Raw genomic sequence first — 26349 nt, forward strand, 5'->3', positions numbered from 1 at the left:
GATCGTTAGCCTCTACACACATTTGTTTCTCTCCTTGTTTTTTTTCTGTGTCCCTTTCTGTAGAAGAGCGTAGGCTCGAAACGTAAAAAACTTTTTCTATTCCTGAGCGTTATACTAATACATCTGTTTGTTTTGTACACCACCTGTCTTTGTCTTTTTCGTAAACTCTCCCTATATATATATATATATATATTTATTTACTTAATATACAGTATTTTGTCTCCATGGTCACCATTTTAAAAAAGTGTGAGTAAATAAGTTTGCATATAGTTGAGGAGAGGTTGAGTGTGAAAGATCTCTCTACTTTTTTAAATTGATTGTTATTATTATTTGCCTGTCCCCATAATCAGCAGCTGAAAAATATCTGGGAACCACAAAGATGGCAACTTGCATTTGACTTTTCCTTCTTTATTAGGTTCTTCATTATATATATTTTTTTTGCTTTTGTTTGTGGAGAAGAGGGATGGTGACATCTCAAATTGATAAAACCAGGACAATTAGCTAAACTCAAGTTTGTTGAGAAGGATGATGAGGCAAGAAATAGAAAAGAAATTTACACTAAAATTGCAAATCAATAAAAATAATTTTCTAATTCAAGCAACAAAAGCAGCAATTTTGTGAGGAGGACTGTTCGTCGATACCACTGACCCCTATATTTAACTGGTGATTCATTCTACCAGCCCTGAAAGGATGAATTGCAAAGGTGACCTTGGTGGGATTTGAACTCAAAATGTGAAAAGCCAGAATGATTAGTGAGGATACTTTATCTGACACTAATGATTCTACCAATCCACCTTAGAAAACTGAAAGGAAATTCTTCCTTCCAGATTCAATACATTGACTTGAATTGGAATCCCTACCAAAGATTTCGGATTCTGATTCTGACATAATCATTAATTCAGAGTTCCAAGCTTGAAGCTGCTGCCACAACTTTTTTTCCCACCCATGTTAAATAGAAATCTGAAAATTATAATAATTATTTCTAATTTAGGCCCAAAGCCAGCAGTTTGAGGAGAGGGAATTAGCTGATACCATCAACCCCAGAACTTGGTACTTTATTTCATAAACCTTAAAATGATTAAAGGCAAAGTTGCCCTTGGCAGTATTTGAACTCAGAATGAAATAATGATTCTGTCAGTTTGTTGCTATTTTGAACATTTTAATAATTCTGCCATTCCTGTTCACAAAAATACCAAGTTACAAGTTTAGGGTAAAAAGAAGGGTCAGTTCCACAAAGGATAACTGAGCTACTCAGGGTTTGAGCTCAGAATGTTGAGTAACATCACTGAATGCCACATGGCAAAGTATTCGAATGATAATAATAATGGTTTCAAATTTTGGCAGGTCAATTACATCAACCCCAGTGTTCAACTGGTACTTATTTTATTGACCCTAAAAGGATGGAAAGCAAAGATGACCTCGGTGGAATTTGAACTCAGAACATAAAGATGGACAAAATCTCGCTACGCATTTTGTCTGGCATTCTAACGAGTCTGCTAAGTTGCTACCTAAATAAATGATTGAGAGGAATGTTTAACAACTGCTTAATAAGATGGAACAATCAGGAGAGACTCAGAGTTTGTTGTTTTAGAGGCAGGTTTTTTTGTGTGTGTCTCTGGCTGTTTTTGGATCATCATTAAAGTGGGCAACACAGAACAGAAGCAAATATATTCCAAATGTTTGGGGCAAACAATGAATATGTTTGTCTCTCAATCTCTATAAAAAGTAACATTTTACTGTGTAGTCTCCAAGTTCAATAACTGAAGGGCTTCAGATATATAAGAGCTGGTCTCAATGGCTGTTACTATTCCAACAACAAACGCTTTCTCAAGAATCACACTGGCGTGTTCTGTGGGAACAGAGGAAAAAGACCAAAAGTCAGAAGCAGATAAATACACATAAATAAAAACAGTTGAAAATCAACATAATTAGATATGATTTAAATAATAATATTCCAGCTTATTTAACTTTATCCTTTGTGTGTTTTACACTTTACTCCGTAATTGTCCATTGAAACACTGAGGTAGAAATAAAGGTACTGAGTTGCAAACTGGCTTAGACAAAGGATATATACTCTTACTCGTTTCAGTCATTTGACTGTAGCCATGCTGGAGCAACGCCTTTAGTCGAGCAAATCGACCCCAGGACTTATTCTTTGTAAGCCTCATACTTATTCTATCGGTCTCTTTTGCCGAACTGCTAGGTTAAAGGGACGTAAGCACACCAGCATCGGTTGTCAAGCGATGTTGTGGGGGATAAACACATACACATATATATATACATATATACGATGGGCTTCTTTCAGTTTCCGTCTACCAAATCCACTCACAAGGCTTTGGTCGGCCCGAGGCTATAGCAGAAGGCACTTGCCCAAGGTGCCACGCAGTGGGACTGAACCCGAAGCCATGTGGTTGGTAAGCAAGCTACTTACCACACAGCCACTCCTACGCCTTTATGTAGCAATTGGATTAACTTTTTGGAAGAAAGTTATATCAACAATGAAGCCAGTGATCAGCCTTAGTGCATTACTGGTACATGACTCACCTGTCAGTCTCTTTTCCTCCCACTCCAGGAAGAAGAAAAAAAAAAAAAAGGTAAAACGTGATTAATAATAAGATTTGAACTTGACTTGCTAGAAATATCAGCAATATCTCTTTCAAATCATACCCTATTAAAAAAAAACACACAGAAGGATATATTAGATAATGTAAACCAAAAGGCACTCTAACATATCCATCAGTCCACCATTCTAGACTAGTATTTTAGTTATCAACACTGGAAGGAGAAAAGGCAAAGCTAACCTCGGAGGGATTTGAAGTCAGAACCAAGAGAGTCTGATGCTCTTAAACTCTGCCAATTTACTAAACAGAACATGGAGCAGTGAAGGCTGACAGTGAATACTATCGAGCTCAATTCTTGTTTTCCATTCTATTCCATGAAGTTATCTTCACTGATTCGGAACTGAAAAATATTTGCTGCTATGAGACAACAAAAGGACATAGTCCCTTGACCTACTAAACATAATAGTGAAATTCTCCTTCCAACCACACCCAATTGTCTTAACAAAAGAAGTGACAGGCAATGTCAGAATGTCTTAGATATACCAAAAGATGGGAATGGCTCCAAGTGAAATATCTTTAATTACTGGCTTGCTGAATCAGGACAGACCTGGCATTAATGACCTGCAGCCATAGCAGAAGTAGCTTGGAAGAAATTAAATGCACAAATGTTGATGAAACACACAGAAAAGCAAATATTAACTTTACCTTGACACAGTGCCACAAATTCCGCTAAATTCCTCAGAGCACTTATCACAATATCTGGACTGTCATCACCAAGACACTGAACTAACACAGGTACATATTGGGAACCGTTCCTGTACAAAAAAAGGGGAGGGAGGGAGAAATAAGTATCAAAGAATATAAAGGTGTTGTGAGACAGGTAAAATATAAGTGGGGTAATGGAGTGACAGTGATGAAAAATTGTGAAATTTGGGGAGGTAAAAAGGGTCTTAAGTGAGAGGAGAGTGGGGTTGGATGATAAAAAGGGGTTAAGAAAATGGCAGGGACAATTTCAAGATTGGTAGGGATTTCAGTATTGAGGGATGAGACCTTAGAGAGGTGTATCTTGTTGTGGAAGAGATTCATGGATAACCTGGTTGAAAAAGAGAAAGTGAGAGATGGTGGTAGTGATGGGACTGAGAACAAAGCCTTGGTGAACTTGTGCACTAAATTCATCACTGTGTTCATGGTTAACATTTACCTCACAGCTCTCCTCAACGTGGTCTGTACAGCTTTTACAACCCATTCATCTATCCCGAGCTTCTTGTAACTCTCTGATTCTTAAAATAACTTTCAAAACTCGTAAGTTTAGCAATATTCTCCCCCATTTCATAATCCATGTGTCACCCCTGTGGTCTCTCCACGATTTCCCCATGTGTCACCCCAGTGGTCTCTCCACGATTACCCCATGTGTCACCCCAGTGGTCTCTCCACGATTACCCCATGTGTTACCCCAGTGATCTCTCCCTCTCCTTGTTTTATTACTCATGTCTTCTCATACTTGCCATGATTTCTCCAGCGATAAATTCCTCCCGCTCTCTCTCTGCCCCACTAGCGTCTATTTTGGCCGCTATTTCTCGAAGTGAATCCGGCCTTTTACTTGACCACTTCTGCTTGTTCCACTGCAGAGACACTATTATCCCATGCAAAATGACCAGCTAAGCTAAGAAAATTTCTCCAGTTTTAATCGCTCTTTCATTCATTTAACTTGTAATACTAAACATGCTGTAATTTGATTTAAAATAACTTCCAAAATTCGTAATTCTTTAATTTATCAAGATACAGAAATGTTGGCCCTCTCATTTTGGCAATAATTGAGAGAGTGCAGCTGTACTGAAACATAACCAGCAATCAAATGAGTGTGATAAACCTGTTAAGAAAGACACTCGTTATTTATGTTAAATAAATGGTGAGAGATAAAGCTGAGGAGAAAGACAGAGAGAAAGAAGAATGGGGGGTGAGGTGGGAGACTATCAGCCTAGAATAACAAAGATTACTGGCGTCAAAACTGCTAGATTACAGACAATCAGAATGGGATTCGTTTACAATAATGAATACTTACACACACATAAATATACCTGTACAATGCCTATAGTTTGTCCATAAATTGTACAGGTATATTTATGTGTGTGTATATAGCTACACACACACATTTACTTGTGTTTGTGCACCTGATGGCATGTAAACAGCACACCTGGAACCTTCCCTCCATCAGATCTGTAGCTCACAGTGGATTGTGAAACTACATGCTGGCATGCATGAGTATAGAATTTCATGCACATGTATGCTCATGTAGATTTGTTCATAAGCATGTTTGCATGGCTCAATGGTTAAAGTGTTGAGTTCACAATCATGAGGTTGTGAGTTCAAATCCTGGACTGGGCTGTGTGTTGTGTTCTTGAGCAAGACACTTTATTTCATGTTGCTCCAGTTCACTCAACCTGTAGAAATGAGTTGCAGCCCATTGGTGCCAAGCTGCACCATTCTTTTGCCTTTCCCCTGCATGGACGACTGCTGGTCTTCCATAAACAAACCTGCCCAGGCTTGTGCATCAGAGGGTAACTTTTCAAGGTGCAATCCCATGGTCATTCATGATTGAAGGCGATCTTTACCCTTTATACATGTGTGTATAAAATACTCAACATCATAGACATCTAAAGTAAATGGTGGGGTATCAGTGGTACCCTGGAGTATTCTCTGGGCCCTGGGTTTTCAGTTTGTAAGTTGTTATGGAAATAGTTTTGTGACATCTATTTTTACTCGAAAGCAAGAACCAGAAGTCTGCATGTTGATCTTTTTAATGGCATTGATTCTCCAGCTTCCAGTGCGACCTGTCTGCAAGTCAACCACAAATACCTACTTTGGCAACCCCAAACGAAGGGTGTGACCTATCCACGAGTATATACAGTTATGTGTGTGTGTGTGTAATTATAATATACCCATATGACTGCTCTTGGGTGGTTCAAAAAGTGATTAAGATGCTGATTTGGATTATGAAAAGGGTTGAAAAGAATTGTGCTTTGATCTAACACATAGGCAGTTAACTACTTTATGGTTGTCATAAAATGTAATAGACAAACATTTTTTAAATGCTTCATAAGTTTCCACTCGGTCCCATTAAAGCTAGTATTATTAGAATTATGTATAATGAGAAAAGCATTGTCCCTATAAAGACTGCCTTCTAGCTTCTAAAAATCACCCTTAATATCATATCATATTATATATATATATACACATCCCTATACAATCTGTAACTTGTGCAGAGTTGTTAGAGTTCATGGTGATATCAAAACAATTCTGCCTACTCTTTCTAATCCAAAACTTATTAAATTTAACAATAGTTCTCATAGCTGCTAAAATAATATCTATGTCTTTTAAGGTTAAATCAGAATTCTTCAAGACATGCATCTTAGCCTCCCTCTCATCCATCCTGTCTTTTTACCCTTGTCTACTGTATCATTATTACTATTATTATTATGTTGCTCTTCCCCACCCAACTCTCATTTCTGCACTGTCAGTAATCCCTCCTCTACTTCCTCTAACCTCTGGGTTCTCAACCATTTTTTTTTTATCTCTGGATCCCCTTTGATTACTATGTTATTCAGATGCCCCCCCCCCCTTTAAGTCCAAAATCTTAGGACAGCACACTGGACTGACATAAAGTCTTGCTCTTAGTCACAATTTGAAAGAGAGAGAGAGAAATTAACCCTTTCGTTACCAACCCGGCTGAAACCGGCTCTGTAGTACAAATGCCTTGTTTTCATAAGTTTTGAATTAAAATCTTCCACCAAACGTTAGTCATAATTTATGTTCCTAACACTAGATGAATGATAACTAAGTTATTTCATGAAATTCTTTGTTATATTTAATGTAATTGTAAGAAACACAGAACCCCTCAAAATAAATTCAGTAACGAAAGGGTTAAGAAACTAGAATCTTTTTCTTACGAAGGGTTCTGACGGATACTTCTCATCACCATGGTATAGGCATAACTGCGACACTCATCATTTAGGTCAGCCATCAGTCTCTTCAAATCAGCCTGGTAAAGAGAACAATCAAATTTTCATCATAATAATAATAATTCTTTCTATGATAGGCAGAAGGCTTGAAACTTTTTGGGGAGGGGACCAGTCAATTACATCAACCCCAGTGCATAACTGGTACTTAATTTATGGAACCCTGAAAGGATGAAAAGCAAAGCTGATCCAGGCAGCATTTGAACTTAGAATGTGAAGTGGCTAAACACAGAGAGGACAAACAAGGACAGAAAAATGGATTAAGTCGATTACATCGACCCCAGTGCGTAACTGGTACTTATTTAATCGACCCTGAAAGGACAATAGGCAAAGTCGACCTCGGCGGAATTTGAACTCAGAACGCTAAGCATTTCACCCGGCATGCTTATAGTTTCAAATTTTGTCACAAGGCAGCAATTTTGGGGGAGGGGATGAGTCAATTCCACTGACCCCAGTACGCAACTGGTATATATTTTATTGATCCTGAAAGGATGAAAGGCAAAGTTTGACCTCAGTGGAATTTGAACTCAGAACGGAGTGATGAGTGAAATACAGCTCAGCATTTTGTCCAACGTGCTAACCATCCCGCCATCTGAATCCTCATTATTTAACATGTTTTCCATGCTGGCATGGGTTAGAGGGTTTGGCTGAGGATTGGTAAGCTGGGGTGCTGCAGCACCAGATTCCAATCTGATTTGGCAAGGTTTCTACAGCTGGATGCTCATCCTAGTGCCAACCAGTCTGAGTGTGTAGTGTGTGGTCTTTATGTGCCACTGACTTGACACCAGCATCAGCCACAACTATAGTCTCACTTTGCACGACAGGTATACACAAACATGGTGTATCACCAAAAGTCTCAATCACCTGTCACTGCCTCCATGAGGCCCAATGCTTGAATGGTGGTTTTTACATACCACCAACACAGGGGCCAGGCAGACCACTTGCATCAGCCACAATTATGATTTCACTTGGTTTAACAGGTTTTCACAAGCACAGCATATCGCCCTACGTTTGAAGGGTGCTTTTTTTGTGCCAGTTACGCGACGCTGGCATCAGCCACAACCACGATCTCACTTGGCTTCACAGGTCTTCTCAAGCATGGCATATCGCTAAAGGTCTTGGTTGCTTGTCATTGCCTCCACGAGGCCCAAGATTCGAAGATCATGCTTCACTACCTCGTCCCATGTCTTCTTGGGTCTACCTCTTCCACAGGCTCCCTCCACCATCAGAGTGCAATACATCTTCATACAGTTATCCTTGTCCAGGCACATCACACGACCATTCCAATCCAGTTGTCTCTCTTGCTCACCACATCTGATGCCTCTTCTGCCCAACTTTTCTCTCAGGATCCTTACACTCTGTCGTGCATGCACACTGACATTGCACATCCAGCGAAGCATACTGGCTTCATTCCTTGCAAGCTTACACTTGTTCTCAGCAGCCACAGCCCATGTTTCACTGCCATGTAGCATGGCTGTTCACACACATGCAGCATACTGTCTGCCTGTCACTCTCAGTGAGAGGCAGGAGCTCTCTGAACTTTGCCCAGCCTATTCTTATTCAAGCAGCTACATCCACCCCTGCTACTGACTTGGTCACCTGACCATCCACCCCTGCTACTGACTTGGTCACCTGACCATTCACCCCTGCTACTGATTTGGTCACCTAGATGATGGAAGCTATTGATTACTAGTTTTGCCCCTGGCATGAGATGGAATCAAACTGTCCAACCCATGCCAGCATAGGAAACGGACGTTAGACAACGATGATGATGATGATGATGAATAAGTTGGGTTGGGTTGAATGTGAATCCATCCTCTTCATTGGGAGAAATATTTGATTTGAAATTTACCAAAAAATTAGCAGAAGAATATCGAAAGGAATAATTTCCAACAGTGAGGGGTGCAGTCGATGTCTGGCTGCATTTTGTGTTGATATAGTAAGTCATCATCATCGTTTAATATCTGCTTTCCATGCTGGCATGGGTTGGACAGATTCACAGAAGCTGACCAGCTGAAGGATTGGTCAGGCTCCATGTCTGTTTTGGCAGGGTTTCTATGGCTGGACGCCCTTCCTAATGCCAAAATATGTATGAGAATATATTTTACACTTACTATTATACGTAGTCTGTATTTGACTGTGAGCAATTATAACATGGAATTCCTGTGTGAATATATTTGACAAAACTAATTCCATCTCCAAACATCCAATCCATGCAAATATGGATTTGAAATGGATTTAAAAGAAGATGATACGGATGCTGTTTCAATATATTTCACATCATTAACTGTTATATCTGTAGCAATAATAAATAAATGATAAATGAATGTGGCCGTTGCCAGTACCACCAAACTGACCCTCATGCCGGTGGCACGTAAAAAGCACCCACTACACTCTCGGAGTGGTTGGCGTTAGGAAGGGCATCCAGCTGTAGAAACCCTGCCAGACCAGATTGGAGTCTGGTTCGCCAGACCTCAGTCAAATCGTCCAACCCATGCTAGCATGGAAAGCGGACATTAAATGATGATGATGATGAATAAAAATATAAAAGCAATAAGGAAATGAAATTAGAATAATGTTCTGTTACCTGGAAATTGTCCAAGATGTTAACTTTTCTCTTCGACGCTTCATCTAAATCTTGAAGAACTCCTAAAATTTCTGTAGAAAAAAATTTAATAATTCAATGAATGGCCAAAACAGGCAGAACTTTAATTATTTGATATTATCAGCAATTAATTTGCAAATAAAGGGTTCAATATGTAAAAACTACAGTCAATGATATGTTATCAACAACGAAAATCGTTTTACTACCCACAAATTCATAATCAGAGTTTTACATTCAATCCTGGTATTTGGCATATTGAGAAAGTGTTTTCTACTAAAGACCTGAGCAAAATTTGGTAGAAACTTGTGTGTGTGTATGTATGAGAGGGAGAAAGAGAGAGAACTGCATTCCAGAAGTTTCGAGACAGGAGAGACAGTTATAATTGTCTGCGATTATTGTAATTTTAGTACATCGTTATTATATATTTAATAAGCTAACCTGCCAACTTTTGTTATTCTAGATTGAAGGAGATGACTGTAACAGCTCTTTGAAGACACTGCTTGTTACAGCTAACTTGTTTGGGGGAGGAAGTGAGAGATGACGAAAACCTCGGGAGGGAAAGGACATTCGGAAGAACACAGAACTCGTTTAGAAAATTCACAATTTTCTGGGTGAAGACTACACTGAATCCCTCACCCTACTGACAGCATCTCTCCCTGTACATGGTTTGTGTCCTTAGTTTCTGCAATGACCACCAAAGAAGAGAGGGGGAGGGGGTGTTTGCCGAAGGCTTGTTCCATGTCAACAAAAGACAAGGGGATTTTCTTTGGCTAGACTTCTCCTGCAGCTGCCTTACCAGAAATACAGCATTGGTGGTGCTTCTCCCTGGCACAAAACCAAACAGCATTTCATCTACACTAACTCTCTTCCTGACTAGTTGGGCTACGATCCTCTCTCTAACGTTCAGCACCTGGTCCAACAATTTGATACCTCTATAATTATGGCTTTATCTACCAAATTGATAGCAATTAAAACAGGTCATGAAACAAAAGATAATTTATGAAAAATGCTGAACATCTGCCAAACATGAAACAAAATTGTTCATGCATGATGGATACTTAAGGAAGAGAGAGATGAATCAGAAATGTTCCATAAAATCCCTCTCTGTGTAAAGGAGATGATGCTGATAACAATGATTGTTTCTCATTTAAAGGATTGGGGCCAGATCTGTTATATCCTGGAAGGATAAATGGCGAAGTTGACTGGCAGGATTTGAACTCAGAACATGTACTAGAAGAAATATAAAAACAGCAGTTTGTCCAATGTTCTAATGATTCAGCCAAAAAGGTGGGATTTCATTTGATAAATAAAAAATCTCGAGTTTGGTTGTTGACCTGGCAAGATGGGAGAATGTTGGTCTCTTAATGGCAGGAATTGCAACTGACAGAGGTAAAATTTTGTTGTTAGAAAGGTAAAAGGGAGTGGGGTCATTAAGAGGGTTAACATTTATTTAGCGAGGAGTCCAATGCCAGAGGATAATTTTAAGGTTAGAAAGGTAAAAGGGTGATTACCAGCTTTGGGAGAGTCTTTGGAAAGTCTGGCAAAGAACGGTGCCAACTGATTGAAGCTCCACAGGGAGTTTGTTTGCATATTCACAAGAGGTGGTGTGACTGAAGTTTCAGTCTCATCAGCCTCTCCAGTACCCTTGGTCAGTTGTCGAGGCAGAGAAAGTCCGGCCAAGAGAGACTTCAGGACAGATAAGTCTGGATAATAGTTTGACACAACACTGAAAACAAAACAGAATAAAAATTTATATAAGGGAAAAAAAGCATAAAATATCAGAAATCAATTTAAATTCCTCTTCCTTGATTTTCCTTAATTGATATTAATGATTTTTCTTCTCATTACACAGAATCTCAATTGATTAAAAGTTCTTTGTCAACTTTACTATATCTATGTTCTTCATACAGAAGACATCTCTTGGACGTTTTCCCAATTTCCAATGATTATTCCTGCTACTACATAGTCATCATCATCATCATCATCATTATTATTATTATTTATATGAAAGATTTTGTTTTCCCTGTTAGCAAACCACTGAGCAATGCACTTTCACTGTCAAGTTAGTGAAGGTTTGACAGGAGCTGCACCAGGCTCCAGCCATCTGTTTTGGCAAGGTTACTAGGGTTAGATGCTCTCCTTAATGCCAACTGCTTTACAGGAGCATACCAGGGGCTTTTTACATGATTATGACATTCTCTTGCAATTGTATGGTTTAAGGTTACACCTTGCTCTATGGTACCTTGGCCAGGTATCTTCTACTATAGCCCGAGGCTGACCAATATCATGTGAGTAACACTTAATACATGGAAACTGTACATAAGAGTTTGGAAAGAAAAAAAAAGGAAGGGGAGGGGGGCACATGGAAATCTTTCTATCATGATTGACCTTACCCTAAAAAAACAGTTATTAAGTCTTCAGTAATGTTATTACAACCTGAGGTTCCTTGAGAACTTATTGTAGACAACTATTGATTATTCATTGCTATTTCATCTACTAGTGCACAATATACGCAATGTTGTATGAGCCTTAATTGAGAAGCATATCAAAGACCTTCTAACTATGATCACCCAACTGCATTCTTAAGACAAAATATATTTAGAACTATATTATCGAAGTTTTTTAAATTTTTTCTTAAGATGATAGGTAGGGATGTGGAGGGAGATTTGGCTACTATTTTTAAAAGGTTGAATAACTTCATGGAGGCCCCCTCATTAGCTTGTTGTGTGTATAATTGCTTTACTCCAGGTCAGACCTATGCTTCAAGACATTTCAGAGCTAGATTTGTATTTTAAAACAGTAGTGGGACTTGAAAAAGATTTAACTGTTATTGGTCAAGCAATCATTTGAGAGTCCCTTCTTGGTTTAATATGTGAGACATTACACGATCCTGCACTGGTGACACAACAGAAACACATCTCCAAACATCAACAATGAAACAGGTATTAGTACTCAAGCACAAAAGGGTGCCTCTACAGGGTCACCTTGAAAATAATAGCAGCCAAATCTTACTCATGCAACACCATACTGTCTTAAAAAAAATATAGATTGAATAATGTATTCATAAATACAATATGCCTGAAAAAGAAGTGGAACATTTTTGATCATAGTTCTAATAGAACTAAATAACGACAACCACATCTTTTATGAATGTGCCAACGATATGCCTCTATTTCCATCAAATCACACAAAAAAATGAAGAACACATTAGATAACGTAATTCTAGGAATCTCTAAAAGATTAAAAACTGGTCAGCAGACAGTCTTGGTTGGAGATCTACTCAACCAGGACTGACCAGCGGCCAAACGACCATCAATAAATTAATAAATTTGTTACTTATCTGGATCTTGATTATTTTCAAATTGGATTGCTAGATACGGACAATGTATTTTGTTAGTAAACTATGGCTAAACGAAACCGATACAGACGCGTAAGGTGAATACTGACCTGAGAAGTTCAATATATTTCTGCAGAATATGAACAGCTCTGTTTGGTTCATGAAGCACAAATCTTTGTAGAAACTGGATGAACTTGACAATAATAGAAGATAAATTCTTGTACTCTTGGCCATGGTTCTATAAATATAATAAAATAGAATGAGATGAAGAATGCAGTGTATTTCAAATAAGTTAGACATTTTTGGAAGGTAGTGGCAAGAGTTCTGGTGTTCTTTGCTATGGTTCTCTGGATATGACCAGGTTAAATATCCATCTTCTGCATCATGCCACTCTATCACACTGATACTGGTGAAAGAATAAACTGTGCATGTGTGTGTGTATCTTATTCTATCCTCATTGTCATTTAATGCCTACTTTCCATGCTGATGTGGGGGGTGGAGGTTCAGCAGGATCTGACTCTCCAGAGGATGGCATTGAGCCCAATATCTGCTTTGACTAGGTTACTTTGGTTGGATGCCCTTCCTAATGCTTACATCTTTACAAAAATGTACTGGGTGCTTTTTACATCTTCCATCCCTCTGGAGTTGATAAAATAAAGTACTAATTAAGTTCTAGGATGATGGTATACACACACACACACACACAGACACGACCATAAAATCCTCATGGTTTCAGCTCACCTTGATGAGAGAGAAATAGGCTTCCAAGACGTCATCCAGTGCCGTGTGCTCCTTACGGAATATGTGTGGCTCAAGAAACTCCAACAAACCAAGGACGTATGAGAAGAGAAGCAGATAATTACGACTTCTCATTTCTCCAATCGTGAAATGAGTTTTCCCCTGAAGGAGTGCAGCAATGAGGGGCAGTTGCCTGGAAAAAGGAACAAAAACATGTGTTACAGACAAGGAAGATGGGATACAAGAAGGAAAAAGACCAAACAACCAATAAGCAAAGAAGAAAGAAGATAATATTCAAACAATCTTTAGGTCAATCTTGACCAAGCTGACATTTGAACCGACATTCCAGCTGTCCCCCCAATTCTGTTTTTTTGTTTTTTCTCTGTGTGTTATTAAGGATACATTAACCAATGTGTACTTACTTTTATTGTTTTAGTTATTTAAAACCCAATTTTGTCTATGTCTAGACCAGATAGAACTATAATTAAAATATTTTACTAATGACCATCCAATCTATTGGGTTGTCTGGAAAGTTCGTGCCGATTTTTAAAGGAAAGAAAAAGGTCAATAAACTTGCCATTACATTTTTAATCAACCAAATATGAACCATTTTGTTGCACAATGTGTCTCCATCTTTCCTTTAACTTGAAAATACCCTCTTCCCAGAACTGAGGTGCCTGGGAGGGTAAGTCGAAAGGTAAGCTACTATAAATCGGCACAAACTTTCTGGACAACTTAATATATATTCATCAGACAAGGTATTTAAGACATCACATAATGTGAGGAGCTCTCATTACACAGTAGTATGCTATGATTTTAGAGAGATTTGCCTGCTATTGCTAGCAAGTATAAGAAACACAGCATAAAGATCCATTCAGTTGCTCTAAGAGTCAATGTCTAAAATTGGTAACATTAGAAATAAAAAGAAATTTATTGTCTGTATTAAGTTAACCTGTTCATAACGAAAGTCACTGTGTTTCATTTAGAATTTTTTAACAATCAAATAATTAAATGTAAGCAAGGACGATTGTGTAGACTAAAAGTAGAAACACCTTTGCTGAGATAATTGTTTCAGAAATGAAATTTTCTCATTGTCCATAAGGAGAATTTATTTTCAAAATAAATTATCGCAGCAGAGAGGAACGAGTTAAATATAAAAGTACATAGCTTTATCTTTCATTTAATTTTTAGTAAAATAACTTATTCATTATTAAACAGCCGTTTGGGACATAACTTTAACAGAAGTTAAATCTCTGGCAAACAAGTTTAATTTTGAATATAAATACTTGAAATAGAAATTAATGTGAATTTTGTATCTAGGAACCAAAGATGGTCTCAGCAGTCAAAAATAAAAACAAAAAAGTAGAACTATACTTTCAGTGCATAGTGTCACCTTTAGTGTCACCTTCAGTGGATATAAGAGCAACACAATAAACCCACCTGAGAATAAGAAGAGGGTGTTCAGCAGCTAATTTCCTGCTAGCATTGTTAGCATCGTACATTCTGTTTTCAGCTGCTTTACCTGGTAAAGCATTTCCAAGGGCCGAGAGCAGGCGATGAGAGATGTGGTCCAGCTGGGGAGAGAGAGAAGAAAATAACAACAAAAATAATAGTAATAATGGTTTCTGACAAAAGCAGAAGGCCTGAAATTTGGAGGCGGGGGGGGGGGGATTGTCAATATTATTGACCCCAGTACTTGACTGGTACTTCATTTCATCAATCCTGAAGGATGAAAGTTGACCTTGGCAGAATTTGAATTCAAAAGAAAAGGGCCGTAGAACAGATTCTGTGAAGCATTTTGCCTGATGCCGCAAAAATTCTGACAATCCATTACTACTACTAGCCACTGGCATCGGTCACGTTTGGATGGTGCTTTTTATGTGCCACCGGCACGGGAACCAGTCAGGGGGCACTGGCCACACATACGATTTTGGTTTTACTTGACTAAACAGGTCTTCTCAAGCATATCATATCACCCAATGCATCAAGGGTACTCTTAAATGGGCTGGACATGCAACACTCCTCGCATCAGTTTCCAGGTCTTCTCAATCACAGCATAACTCCAAAGGTCTCGGTCTCCTGTCATTGCCTCTGTGAAGCCCAGTGTTTGAAGGTCATGCTTCACCACCTCATCCCATGTCTTCCTGGGTCTTCCACAGGGTGTGGCACTTTCTCACACAGCTGTCCTCACCCATATGCAACACATGACCATACCGGCACAGTCGTCTCTCTTGCACACCACATCTGATGCTTCTTATGTCCAACATTTCTCTCAGGGTGCTCACATTCTGTCATGTTTGCACACTGACATTACATATCCAGCGGATCATACTAGCTTCATTTCTTTCAAGCCTACACATGTCCTCAGCAGTCATGGTTCATGTTTCACTGCCATGTAGCATGGTGGTTGTGGTGGTGGGGAGCTCATCATTTTATTGAAACTTGAGCAAATTTCAACTTGGGTGCTCCCAAGCCATCAGCCCTTTATCCAGACTGCTTCTTTTTATTTTTTTACATATATAGACTAGAGTCTAGGTATTTTGGAGGAGAGTGTGATAGGTCAGACAAGTGTGTTGCTGGAAGTTTCAAGCTAGAGTCTCACATGTGGATGGCAGAGCGGATGATGGCTGTGTCTTTGTAGAATCTGAAGGCACCTGCAAGATTGGTGTCCTTTTTTGTGTGGCAAGCAATCCACAACTTTTCTGATACTGGAGGTGGAGTGAGAAAAGGAACCCTAAAAAAACATGTTGTCTTCAATAAGCTTGGCATTACCTGCAGATGTATAGCCACCTAGTTTATTGCAGTCGGTAAAGATAAGAAGAAGAATAAAGGAAACCTAAATCTTTGGTTGTTAGAATGTAAGAACTTTACAAGACAGCAAAGACAGTCTAGAACGAAAAACAACATCAATCGTAAAGGTAATCAGTTCAAATAATATTGATATTGCTACTCTAAGAGATACTACGCTTGCAGATTGTGGTGAGTCAGAAGTTGAGAAACGGTTATAGTATTTTAGAGGGTGAAAAACTGGCAGAAGAGCAAAGAAGTTATGGTGTTGGATTTGCTATTAAATCGACTTCAGACACTCATTGGTAATTCCTTGTTTATGCACATTACCAGTGCATATGCAGCTACTTTGCCAGCATCTGAGCAAGGACGTAACATTTTCTACTCTAATAAAGTTGACCATAGCAGGATTTGAACTTGGAACATAAAAGGAATTATGAAATGATGACTGCTGGTTTGCCAGCTATTCCCACAACTCCATGTCAGAATTGATGTTGATATGACTGTGACATGCCGTGAGTTTTTAGGTTTCATCTTCCCAAAATATCATCTTATAAAAAGCTTACTTGTAATCAGATACTTAAAACTAAAATACACATACACATGTATAAAAAAGAATATAAAAAAAAAATTAAGTTTTCAACATCAGACTAAAAAGTTTGATGATGATAACGAGAAGCAGCAGCAAGGATGAAGAGGATGATCAGACTTAATGGCAAACCCATCTTTCATCTCTGCCACCTGCTGTTCTGCATCTTGGACTCAGAATGTCTACTCCCATCTTACTGTCTTATTTTGGTCACAACAAGTAGACTCCTTTTCCAATGTTCTGCTGACACAGAGCTTCTTAAATGTACAGGTAATTATATATAAAGAATAAAAGAAAAGAAAAAAGAAGAACCAAGTCACTTACCTGACTGGCACATTTTTGTGTGGTTTGTACATCTCCTAACAGTAAACTGGTGTCTTGTAACCAACTGAGAAGGTAAGGATACTGTAGGTAGAGCTCCAGCAGAGTATGTTGGTAGAGATTTGAGAGTGAACTGGAAATACAGAGGCAGAAGAAACAGATACATAGAGAGGCAGGGAGATTAGACAAGTCTTCATCGTTTAACGTCCGCTTTCCATGCTGGCATGGGTTGGACGGTTTGACTGAGGGCTGGTGAGCCAGAGGATGCACCAGGCTCCAATCTGATCTGGCAGAGTTTCTACAGCTGGATGCCCTTCCTAACGCCAACCAATCCGAGAGTGTAGTGGGTTCTTTTACGTGTCACTGGTATAAGGGCCAGTCAGGTGGTTCTGGCAACGACCATACTCGAATGGTGCTTTTTACATGCTACCTGCACGGGAGCCAGTCTGGTGGCACTGGCAACAGCTCGAATGTTGTTTTTCATGTGCCACCGGTACATGTGCTGATAAGGCAATGCTGGCAATGATCACGCTCGAATGGTGCTTTTCACGTGTCACTGGCATGGGAGCCAATCCGTTGCCCTGGCAACGATCACACTTGGATGTGCTTTTAACATTCCACTGGCACAAGTGCCAATCAGGAGGCACTGTCACCAGCCACGTCAGCGATTTTGATTTATAGAAATAATTAACACTAATCAACCAAGAAAGAAAGAAATAACGAGGAGGAGGAGAGAGAGGAGGATTGGCTCACCTGGAACTGAGAGCATATTTTTCCGTGTGTCTCACCAAACCCTTCAATTTAGTATCACTGTTGCTAAGACAATTCTTCACTAACTCAATACGACAATTGATCACAGAGGCAGAGTCATTGGAGACTTTCTGGTCAGAGATGTCTTCTCCTTCTTCCGTTTCCTGCAGACAAGATTCACTCGCCTCCTGTACAACATAGTCCACAACTGTACAGATTTGCTCAAGTCTCAACCCAAGAACATCATCTGAAGTGAAACTCTGAAGAAAAAGAAAACAAAAATGAAAAATAAAAAATTTTCAATTCATGGAACAATAATTACTTAAAAGGAAACAACGTTTGATGCATCTCACGGATTTTTGTCAGTGGAGAGGTCATTGTAGTCTCAAAGCGACAAAAATATTTTGACAAATTAAATTTAAATGTTGAAGAGAATCTAACGGTTTTTGTGTGTTTCTTAAATGGCTTATAAACACCTTCCACGCTGCAATTGTTTTCATTCCAGCACACAATCTCAGATCAGGTCACTTGCTATGCAAGTACATCTCTGTAAATGTTTGAAAGTTATATCAAATTATCAGAAAAGAAAGAAAACTAAAAAGCTCCAGCTTCCAAGGTGGAGGGAGTATTTGAGAAGGGATAAAAGAAGATAGTGATGATAAACTCTCAAGGTACAAAAAGGTGAGCATAAGAGAGGATACAGAGAGTGGGCCATGAGTGGAGTGGTGGGAATAGATACTTTGTTAAAAGTATCAGGGAGAGCAAGAGACGGAAAGTGATGAAGGTAGATGTGAATGTAGCAAGTGATGAACAAGGGTGGAGGCAGGGTGGATGGACACGGCTCAGGAGAAATAGGTGAGAAGGCAAGTGGGTGATATGTAAGGGGTGTAAGAGTAGCGAGAAAAGAAATGCGGAGTACATAAGGGTGGCAATAGAAAATGGTGCACACTGGTGGATATGAGAGGGTGCATGTGAGGTATAAAAATGGAGTATGATAGAGGAGAGATACCTGAAGGCAGAGAAAGGTGACCAGTGAAAATAGTGTGGGTGAGGAAGGGAGGATGATGGGAATAAGAAATGGGAGTGGTTTCAGGGGGTGAGGAGCTAACTGGTAGTGAAAAGAAAAAAAGGGAGGAGTAATATGTGCCAGTATTTCCCTCAAGTGACGAGTCACTAAAAAGTGCCATGGACAGAGGAGTGATGGAGGGCTGGGTGTTAGAGGAATGCTTGATGGGGCAGAATAAATTGCAAGTGTAACCAGAATGCTTTTAGGGCATCATTTAAGCTGTGGTGGGCAGGTCTTCTCAAGCAAACAGCCAATCCTCTCAGTCATTTGTTGTCTTCTCCGTGGGCTGAGTATCTCTACTTCTCTGACGTCTTCCTGGCCCTCCCCATTCCACAAGTTCCTTCCACTTTGAGCAACCAGCACTTCTTTACACAATTGTCCTCATCCATACGCATCACATACTTCCATAGACAGGAGTGAAGTTAACTTAGTTGATTCAGTTGAATATTCCAGTCAACAAAAGAGAATAAAAAGGGGTGTAAAATGTACCAACCTTTTGACCTTTTCTTTCTTGTCCTTGCCACAACTTTGGAATGTGAATACAGGCCCAAAGGAAGTCGAGCACAGAGGTTGGGTCATGCCTGCAACAGAAAACAGTAAAGGAAACATACACTAAATATGTGTGTGTGTGTGTATATAGATATGCATATATATAATGTGTATCTTTTATCTTTCTTTTACCTGTTTCAGTCACTAGACTGTGGCCATGCTGGGGCACCACCTTGAATTTTTGGTCGAATGAGTCAACCCCGGTACTTATTTCTCAAGCCTGGTACTTATTCTATTAGTCTCTTTTGCTGAAACACTAAGTTACGGGGACTTAAACACACCAACACAGACACACACATATAGATATATACATACATATATACGATGGGCTTTTTTCGGTTTCCGTCTAACAAATCTACTGACAAAACTTTGGTCAGCCTGGGGCCGCTTGGTAGAAGACACTTGCGCAAGGTGCCATGCAATGGGAAAGAAATATGAGAGGTAACACAGGAAGGGGAGATGTTGTTCAGCACCTGAACAAAAATGCTCCCAGGATCGTTTGGTAACAGGTGTCATAATAGTTGTTCTTGCTTTTAACCTACCATCATTCATACCTGTTAGAACTGTTCAGGTTGTTGTTTCTACTGGTGGGGTAGGAGTAAGGGAGCATTGTACCCGAAAGTGTTTGGGGTGTTGTAAATAGAAGCATTACGAGCATTGTGGACTTGAGCATTACTGATACTGCAGCTATAAATGGAAGAGAGAGAGGCGGGGGGTAAGTGGGTTGCTTTGTGGTTTAGTTAGTCCAGAGAGTGGGGAGAGAAATGAAAGGGCGGCGAGATAAAGGGTTTAACAACATCCCGGGAGTTCAACTCCTTGCTCAATTTTTCCTGTTTTCTACTAAATACGACTTACTATCCCGGATTTAAATGCTGGGACACTTAAGCAACATTTAGCTCCCTTGTAATTATTCCCCTGGATTTTTCCTTTAAATTGTAAACTCTACATATTTATATATAATATGCTTCAATCAACATACACTCTCTCACTCATTACATCTATAGAAGTAGAGGTATAAAAAGAATGACAGACTTATGCTGAGACAGCAACACTAAGAGAGGCAACAATTAAGAGGCAGTCGGTTATCAAATAAGAAGATCACAGAAAAAGAATATAAAAGGTGAAAAAAAAAACCCCCACAAAATAGGGAAACCAGGTGACTTACTTGATGTGTTCGTCAGTCTGCAACAGGTAACTGATACACCTGTGTAAGGTACCCCAGTGGCTTTGGTGAGTAAGCAGGGCCAAGAGGTATGCCTGCTGTTGGCGTGGACGACCCTTAAAGGATTCCTTCACCATGCTGTTGCTTAAGTGACCGTCAGAGTAGTTGCTAGGCACAGAGTTCATGTCATTGGTGGTAGACGGCAGCATCTTAGATGATGATGATGATGATTCGGATTGTTGTTGTTGTTGTTTTGTAAATAGCAGCAACATCTGCAGATCTGGAGCATTGTGGATTACTTCAGGATCAATGAGTTCCAACCAGTCAACAAACAGCCAAGCAGCTGATGATGGCACTGCCAATCTGGAGATATATTTAAAGAGAGTGTGTGACTAAAAGTTGTCCCTGCAAATCTGGAGATCCCTTTAACGACACCACAAATAACGATCCCGACAAAAGTTAGCTTCCCATTCAGAAAATATAGTCTAACTTACCCCAACTGATTGTCTTTCAACATTCTGCAGGCAACTTTGGTTATGGAACACATCTTCTGAGTTTTTATTTGATTCTTCATGCAACATTCAACCACAGACTCAAACAATGGATCTTTCTCTAAACCAAGTTTTTTGAAATCTAGTCAAAAGAAAGCAAGTCAAAATATACATCGAAATCAACCCCATTCTGAAACAGAAGATTACTTTTTGTATAAGAGGAATATTCTGAAGTAAACTGATCCAAATATATTGAGACCCTTTCCTTTATAGTAAGACACCTACCTCTATTCCTCTATTATACTTTAACCCCTCAACTGGCACAAGCCACTTCCCTCAGCATCACACTCTCTCCCAGCTAAGGTGTGCAAGTTACTTGGTGACCCTGTCGGTGCTGGTGCCACATAAAAAGCACCCTGTACGCTCTGTAAAGTGGTTGGCATGTTAGGAAAGGCATCCAGCCATAGAAACAACAAGCAGACAACACAGCCTGGTGCAGTTCTCTGGAGTCAAACCATCCAGCCGATGTCAGCATGGAAGAAGGATATTAAATGATGATCACGATGAGGAGGAAGAGGATAAGCAATCATCCAATCACCAGTTTGCTAAGACTATTTAAATGTTTTCCTTTTTTCTTCTCATTATCAAAATACTCACCTGATACAGTTTTATCTTCTTCAAGTTCTTTGTTAGAATTGAAGATTTTTGAAGCTACGGTTTGTATTTCTGATGCTCCTGCTTGTTGCTTGGAGGAATGGTGACAGTAAGATACCATGTACTGATTAACCACAGCTGCCACTGGAGATCTGTGACCTTTACACAAAGACCAGAGTTGTTCCATCATTTGTCTTAACGAATCCTGTAGTTGTCGCTGTAAAGTAAGAAATACAGAAATTAATAAACGGATAAAAAAATTTGTTTCTGTTTCGGGTGCAAATGTAAAGCTAGTTTCTTACAAACAAGAAACTAACATTTGGTACATAAAGTAAAAAAACCAAAAAAAAAACCACATTTAAAAATGTATTTAAAAAAAAAACTCAGTACAGAGAAATACATTTATTAATAGTTGTTACTGTTTAGCCCAAGAGAAATCTTGATACAGCCCTAGTGTCACCCGGGTTAACACCACTTACCTCTTGGGTGCCTTTAACATAATCCACTCTGTGGCAAACATTCAAGCCCAGTGGAGGAAGGATAATTTCCTCCCCTCCACCCACTAGTTTTGAAGATGCAGAAAAAAGGTCAAACGATGTACTTTATCTAAACTATCAAAATATCTTTATCCATATATATATATATAAAGCTGAAGTTGTCTGTGTGTGGCAGGTTTGGTAGCCTTCAATTAACACTATCTCCTCCAAGACCCTGCGGCGCAAGCTGACCAAAATTGAGAGTATGTTAGAAGAAGGCTTGCTCTTCATTCCATAGAAGATAAAATTCAAATCGGACCATGTTAACACCAAAAATTATTTACATCAAAAAGGTGCTTTTTGTTTATGAAGACCCCTATTTTTTACAATTTTTTGACTGCTGTGTCGCCCTTTTTTGGTGTATTTCAACCAGAAAAATGTTCTCTTAAAGAGAATAACAAACTACATAATGCAAAAGTTTTACTTTTCAAAAATTCCAATTCTAAAGGGTTGAAACAGACCCGAGCAACGCCAGGCGATACTGCTAGTTTAAATACATTTTCTCACAGACCAAAAGTTTTTGAAAGGTTTGTCTTTCAACTATAACATATATGTATGAATAATTATGTGTAATTTTTTTTACAGGTGTGGCTATGGTAATAAGCTGGATCCTGTGCAGGTGGCACATAAAAAGCACTGTTTGAGCGTGGCCGTTGCCAGTACTGCCTGACTGACCCTCATGCCCGTGGCACGTATAAGCACCCACTACACTCTCGGAGTGGCTGGTGTTAGGAAGGGCATCCAGCTGTAGAAACTCTGCCAGATCAGATTGGAGCCTGGTGCAGCCATCTGGTTCACCAGTCCTCAGGTAAATCGTCCAACCCATGCTAGCATGCAAAGCGGATGTTAAACGATGATGATGATGATACCAATAGTTCTTCACTTCAAACAATTGTCCAGAATGCTTCTTGAATTTACAGTAAAGAGTATATTAAATTAAACAACCTCAACAACCTAATGATAAAAATTAACGAGATCACTTGATTCCTCACCTGTTTTGCAATGAGCAGCTTCAGTAAAGGGCCGGCCTTGTTTGCTGATTTCAACATCTGTTCAACAAATACTTCTTGCTGAGGAGAGTTCAATATCTGAAAAGAAAAAAGAAAAAAGGAAGGAATTTGCAACTGAATGTTTCACTGGCTTTATTCTTTCAATACAAACCTGCCAAAGACCATCTGTAAGTTCCTACTTATCAAAGCACCCACAACTGCCGATATATAAAAATCTTGCGATTGATATAAAGCTATAATGTAAGATCTCAGTCAATAAACATATATTGTGTTTCAAACATGAATGCGAGCAATAATTTTTTTTTTTTTAAATTATCTATTTTGCTGCTAAACCTATGCAAATTTTTGATTATTTTGAGCTGTGAATTTGGGTTTGAGATGAAAGGTCATGAAAGTGTCAAAACGAACACGTGCACACACACACACACGGTACCTTGAGTGAGCATCTTCTACAACAGCCTTGTGAGTGGATTTGGTAGAAAACTGAACGCCCATGTATATATTTGTGCATTGTGAAATGAAATTCTTTTGTGGCATAAACTGCGATGCCACTAACCTGCCAAGTATGATAAACAATAGAATTGGATGGCAACAGAGAATCGCGGGAATCCATGCAAACCACATGAATGAATTATGATGAAGATGATAACCAAAATTTGAAACCATTGTTGTTATTCTCCGCTGAAGACTGTATATTGCTCAAAAGCAAATACCATCATGAGTGTTATCCAGGCTCCAGTGGAAAAGTGAACCACTGAATTTGGTTAAAAAGAGACGATGAGCAACAACTAGAAGAATATTGAGTGAAACCAAGAAACCAGATGATCTCACAAATAATTTCACATTGCGTTTGTTGAATATTTTATGGTATCTATGTGTACGTAAAAAGAACTTATTGAGGGCCCTAAAGAAGATGTCAGGTATTATCTGTAGCAATGTTCAGTGCAAGGGAGTGGGGCTAAACCAGAATTTCAGTTTTACTTATGTGTGTTTTCTTTATATGTACAATCATACATAAAAGAATAGCCAAACATTAATTGAAAACTGAATAGATTTGGGTGAAACATTTTTACAAAGGAAAAATGTTGACAGTGACTTCAAAGTTTGGCCATGGACTAGTTTCTGATAACAGTAGAAGCAACTATCAAATAAAAAAAACTCAAGGTGCAAACTCTTAAGATCCTGTTGAAAATTGTCATATTTATAATGGTTTTGTTACAGAAGTGAATGACAGACGAAGGAATTAGAGTTTTTTCCCTTTATCTTAAGAAGTTCTTCACTTCCTCCAAAAGCAATGTAAACAACTCGAGTGCAATTTATGTAACAACATGTTTCATGAACAGATGAGCAATGTAGACCCAGATGACATTGTATCATGTAGAAAGTTAGGAGTTAATCACCGGCTGAATGTTTCAATTTTGTCAGATTTGCTCAGACATGATCGGTAAACACAAACCATTCTGTAGGCTATCATCAATCATTATAAAAAAATATATTTTCTTTATCTCCACACACACACACAAACATGTATATACACATCTATATACATACATACATACAACACACACACATGTAGCAATGTAATGCAACAGAACGCTGTCTACAGTATACAATTCCCATATAATTCTATGAGCATTGACCAAACTCTGTAGGAGTCTGTTTCTGAACTACTACAGAAAATGCTGTTTGGAATCTTTATTTGGCCAGAAAGTACCAGTAATTTTAAGAACTCACTACTTACCAAGCTAAGGGCCTTTGTGATATTTAATGCCACTTCATTGCTGGATGTCAAACTCTGAAGAGAAATGGAGAATGAGAAGAATGTGACAAAATGTTATACATTGAGAAACTTGCAGAAATACCACAATTTTTTCAAAGATGAAGAAAATATTTAGAAAACATAAAAAGATCCAAACAAAAACAGGAAATAATGACAAAAGGTCAGTTTTAGAGTTTTAATGTGAATTCAAGTAAAAAGGTTCCACAAACTTCCTCCACCCCAAATAATGATGATATTTCTTCCAAATATTGGCACAGGGCTAGTAATTCTAGGAGGGGACAATTAAATACATGCCCAATAAACAAACACAAATTTATATGCAAATGTGAGCCAGCATGGAAAGCGGACATTAAATGATGATGAAGATGATGTGTACATGAATGGTCTTATGTGCCCATGAGGTTAGATATGTGTATCTGTATGGATGCACATATAGAACTATAAATGTATGCACGTACACAGACATGTAAGTTTTTACAATAATTTGCTTTTGGTTTTAGGAATTTACAACTTATTCTTCTATATTTTCTAAATTTTTAAGGATCTTGTGACACAGTTTTGAATGTTTCTATCATATTATTGTATTTTATTCACTATTATTCAACCATTTCTATTTATTTTAATTTATTTTAGTTTACAAAATATCCTTGATTTTTATTTCCTTTTATTTTAATTTATAATTTTGTGTGGCCACCTAATTTAGGGAGGAGTCAGCTTACTGCATTTAGCCAAAGAAAGGGTAAGAGGTTGCTGAACAAATGAACAAACAGAACTATAAATTACGGACAGTGACTTAACAAATTAAAGAAACCACACCTCTTTTTGCAGTTGATCTAAGAGAGACATGTGATTGACAGTTTGAAAAGCGTTTTAACCACTCCTACTCAGTTTGTAACTCAGTCATACATTCTTTGTCCTGTAACGGTTGATACACAATACTAAATCTATTTCGATAACAAGCAGTCGTGTACCTGATGTGAAGGCAGATTAACCCCTGATTTGCTGGATTTTCTACTTCTGAAACACATGTACAGAACTCTGACTATCCATATATCCCATAAGTATAGTCCACCCTTGAGTATAATACGCAGGGGATTTTTAGGGGGCTGTACCTCTGAAAAACCTAAACCTTGTGTTTAATATGCACCACTTCTCTAACTTGAGTTGTGCATAATTAAGCCAGCAGCACCTGGTCGAACAAACACTTCCGTGCATCTCTCTATATATAAAAGGCAAAATGTCTGTGTGTGTCCTTTATACAAATCCACAATTTTTCAGTTAGAGGGCTCGCACTTTCTATGGTCATTCAAAACCGTCCAAGGGTGGTTGTGCACATCTTTACATTTCCCCAGTCACCCAACAAAGCCATTAAAAAATCAATAGAAATGACTTTTTTG

The 26349-nt window shown here is 38.7% G+C and overlaps 1 protein-coding gene across 2 annotated transcripts in view; it reads right to left on the minus strand.

Moving 5' to 3' along the window:
• Positions 1–423: 423 nt before the first annotated feature.
• The window catches only part of LOC115223180 (integrator complex subunit 1), a 71450-nt gene continuing 45524 nt past the window's right edge, over positions 424–26349 (minus strand). The window contains exons 31-46 of one of the 2 annotated variants that reach the window (XM_029793625.2): positions 24914–24967; positions 23155–23250; positions 21630–21843; positions 20976–21114; positions 20485–20844; positions 19264–19351; positions 17708–17964; positions 16958–17087; positions 14698–14831; positions 13261–13450; positions 12630–12757; positions 10694–10908; positions 9165–9235; positions 6509–6600; positions 3267–3376; positions 424–1849 (exon numbers count right to left, since the gene is read on the minus strand). In XM_029793625.2, coding sequence (XP_029649485.1) covers positions 1734–1849; positions 3267–3376; positions 6509–6600; positions 9165–9235; positions 10694–10908; positions 12630–12757; positions 13261–13450; positions 14698–14831; positions 16958–17087; positions 17708–17964; positions 19264–19351; positions 20485–20844; positions 20976–21114; positions 21630–21843; positions 23155–23250; positions 24914–24967 — 2394 coding nt within the window. In that variant the 3' untranslated portion in view covers positions 424–1733. The other variant, XM_036512117.1, reaches the window with a different exon arrangement.

The sequence above is a fragment of the Octopus sinensis genome, linkage group LG22 (assembly GCF_006345805.1).
Source record: "Octopus sinensis linkage group LG22, ASM634580v1, whole genome shotgun sequence".
Classification (NCBI taxonomy): domain Eukaryota; kingdom Metazoa; phylum Mollusca; class Cephalopoda; order Octopoda; family Octopodidae; genus Octopus; species Octopus sinensis.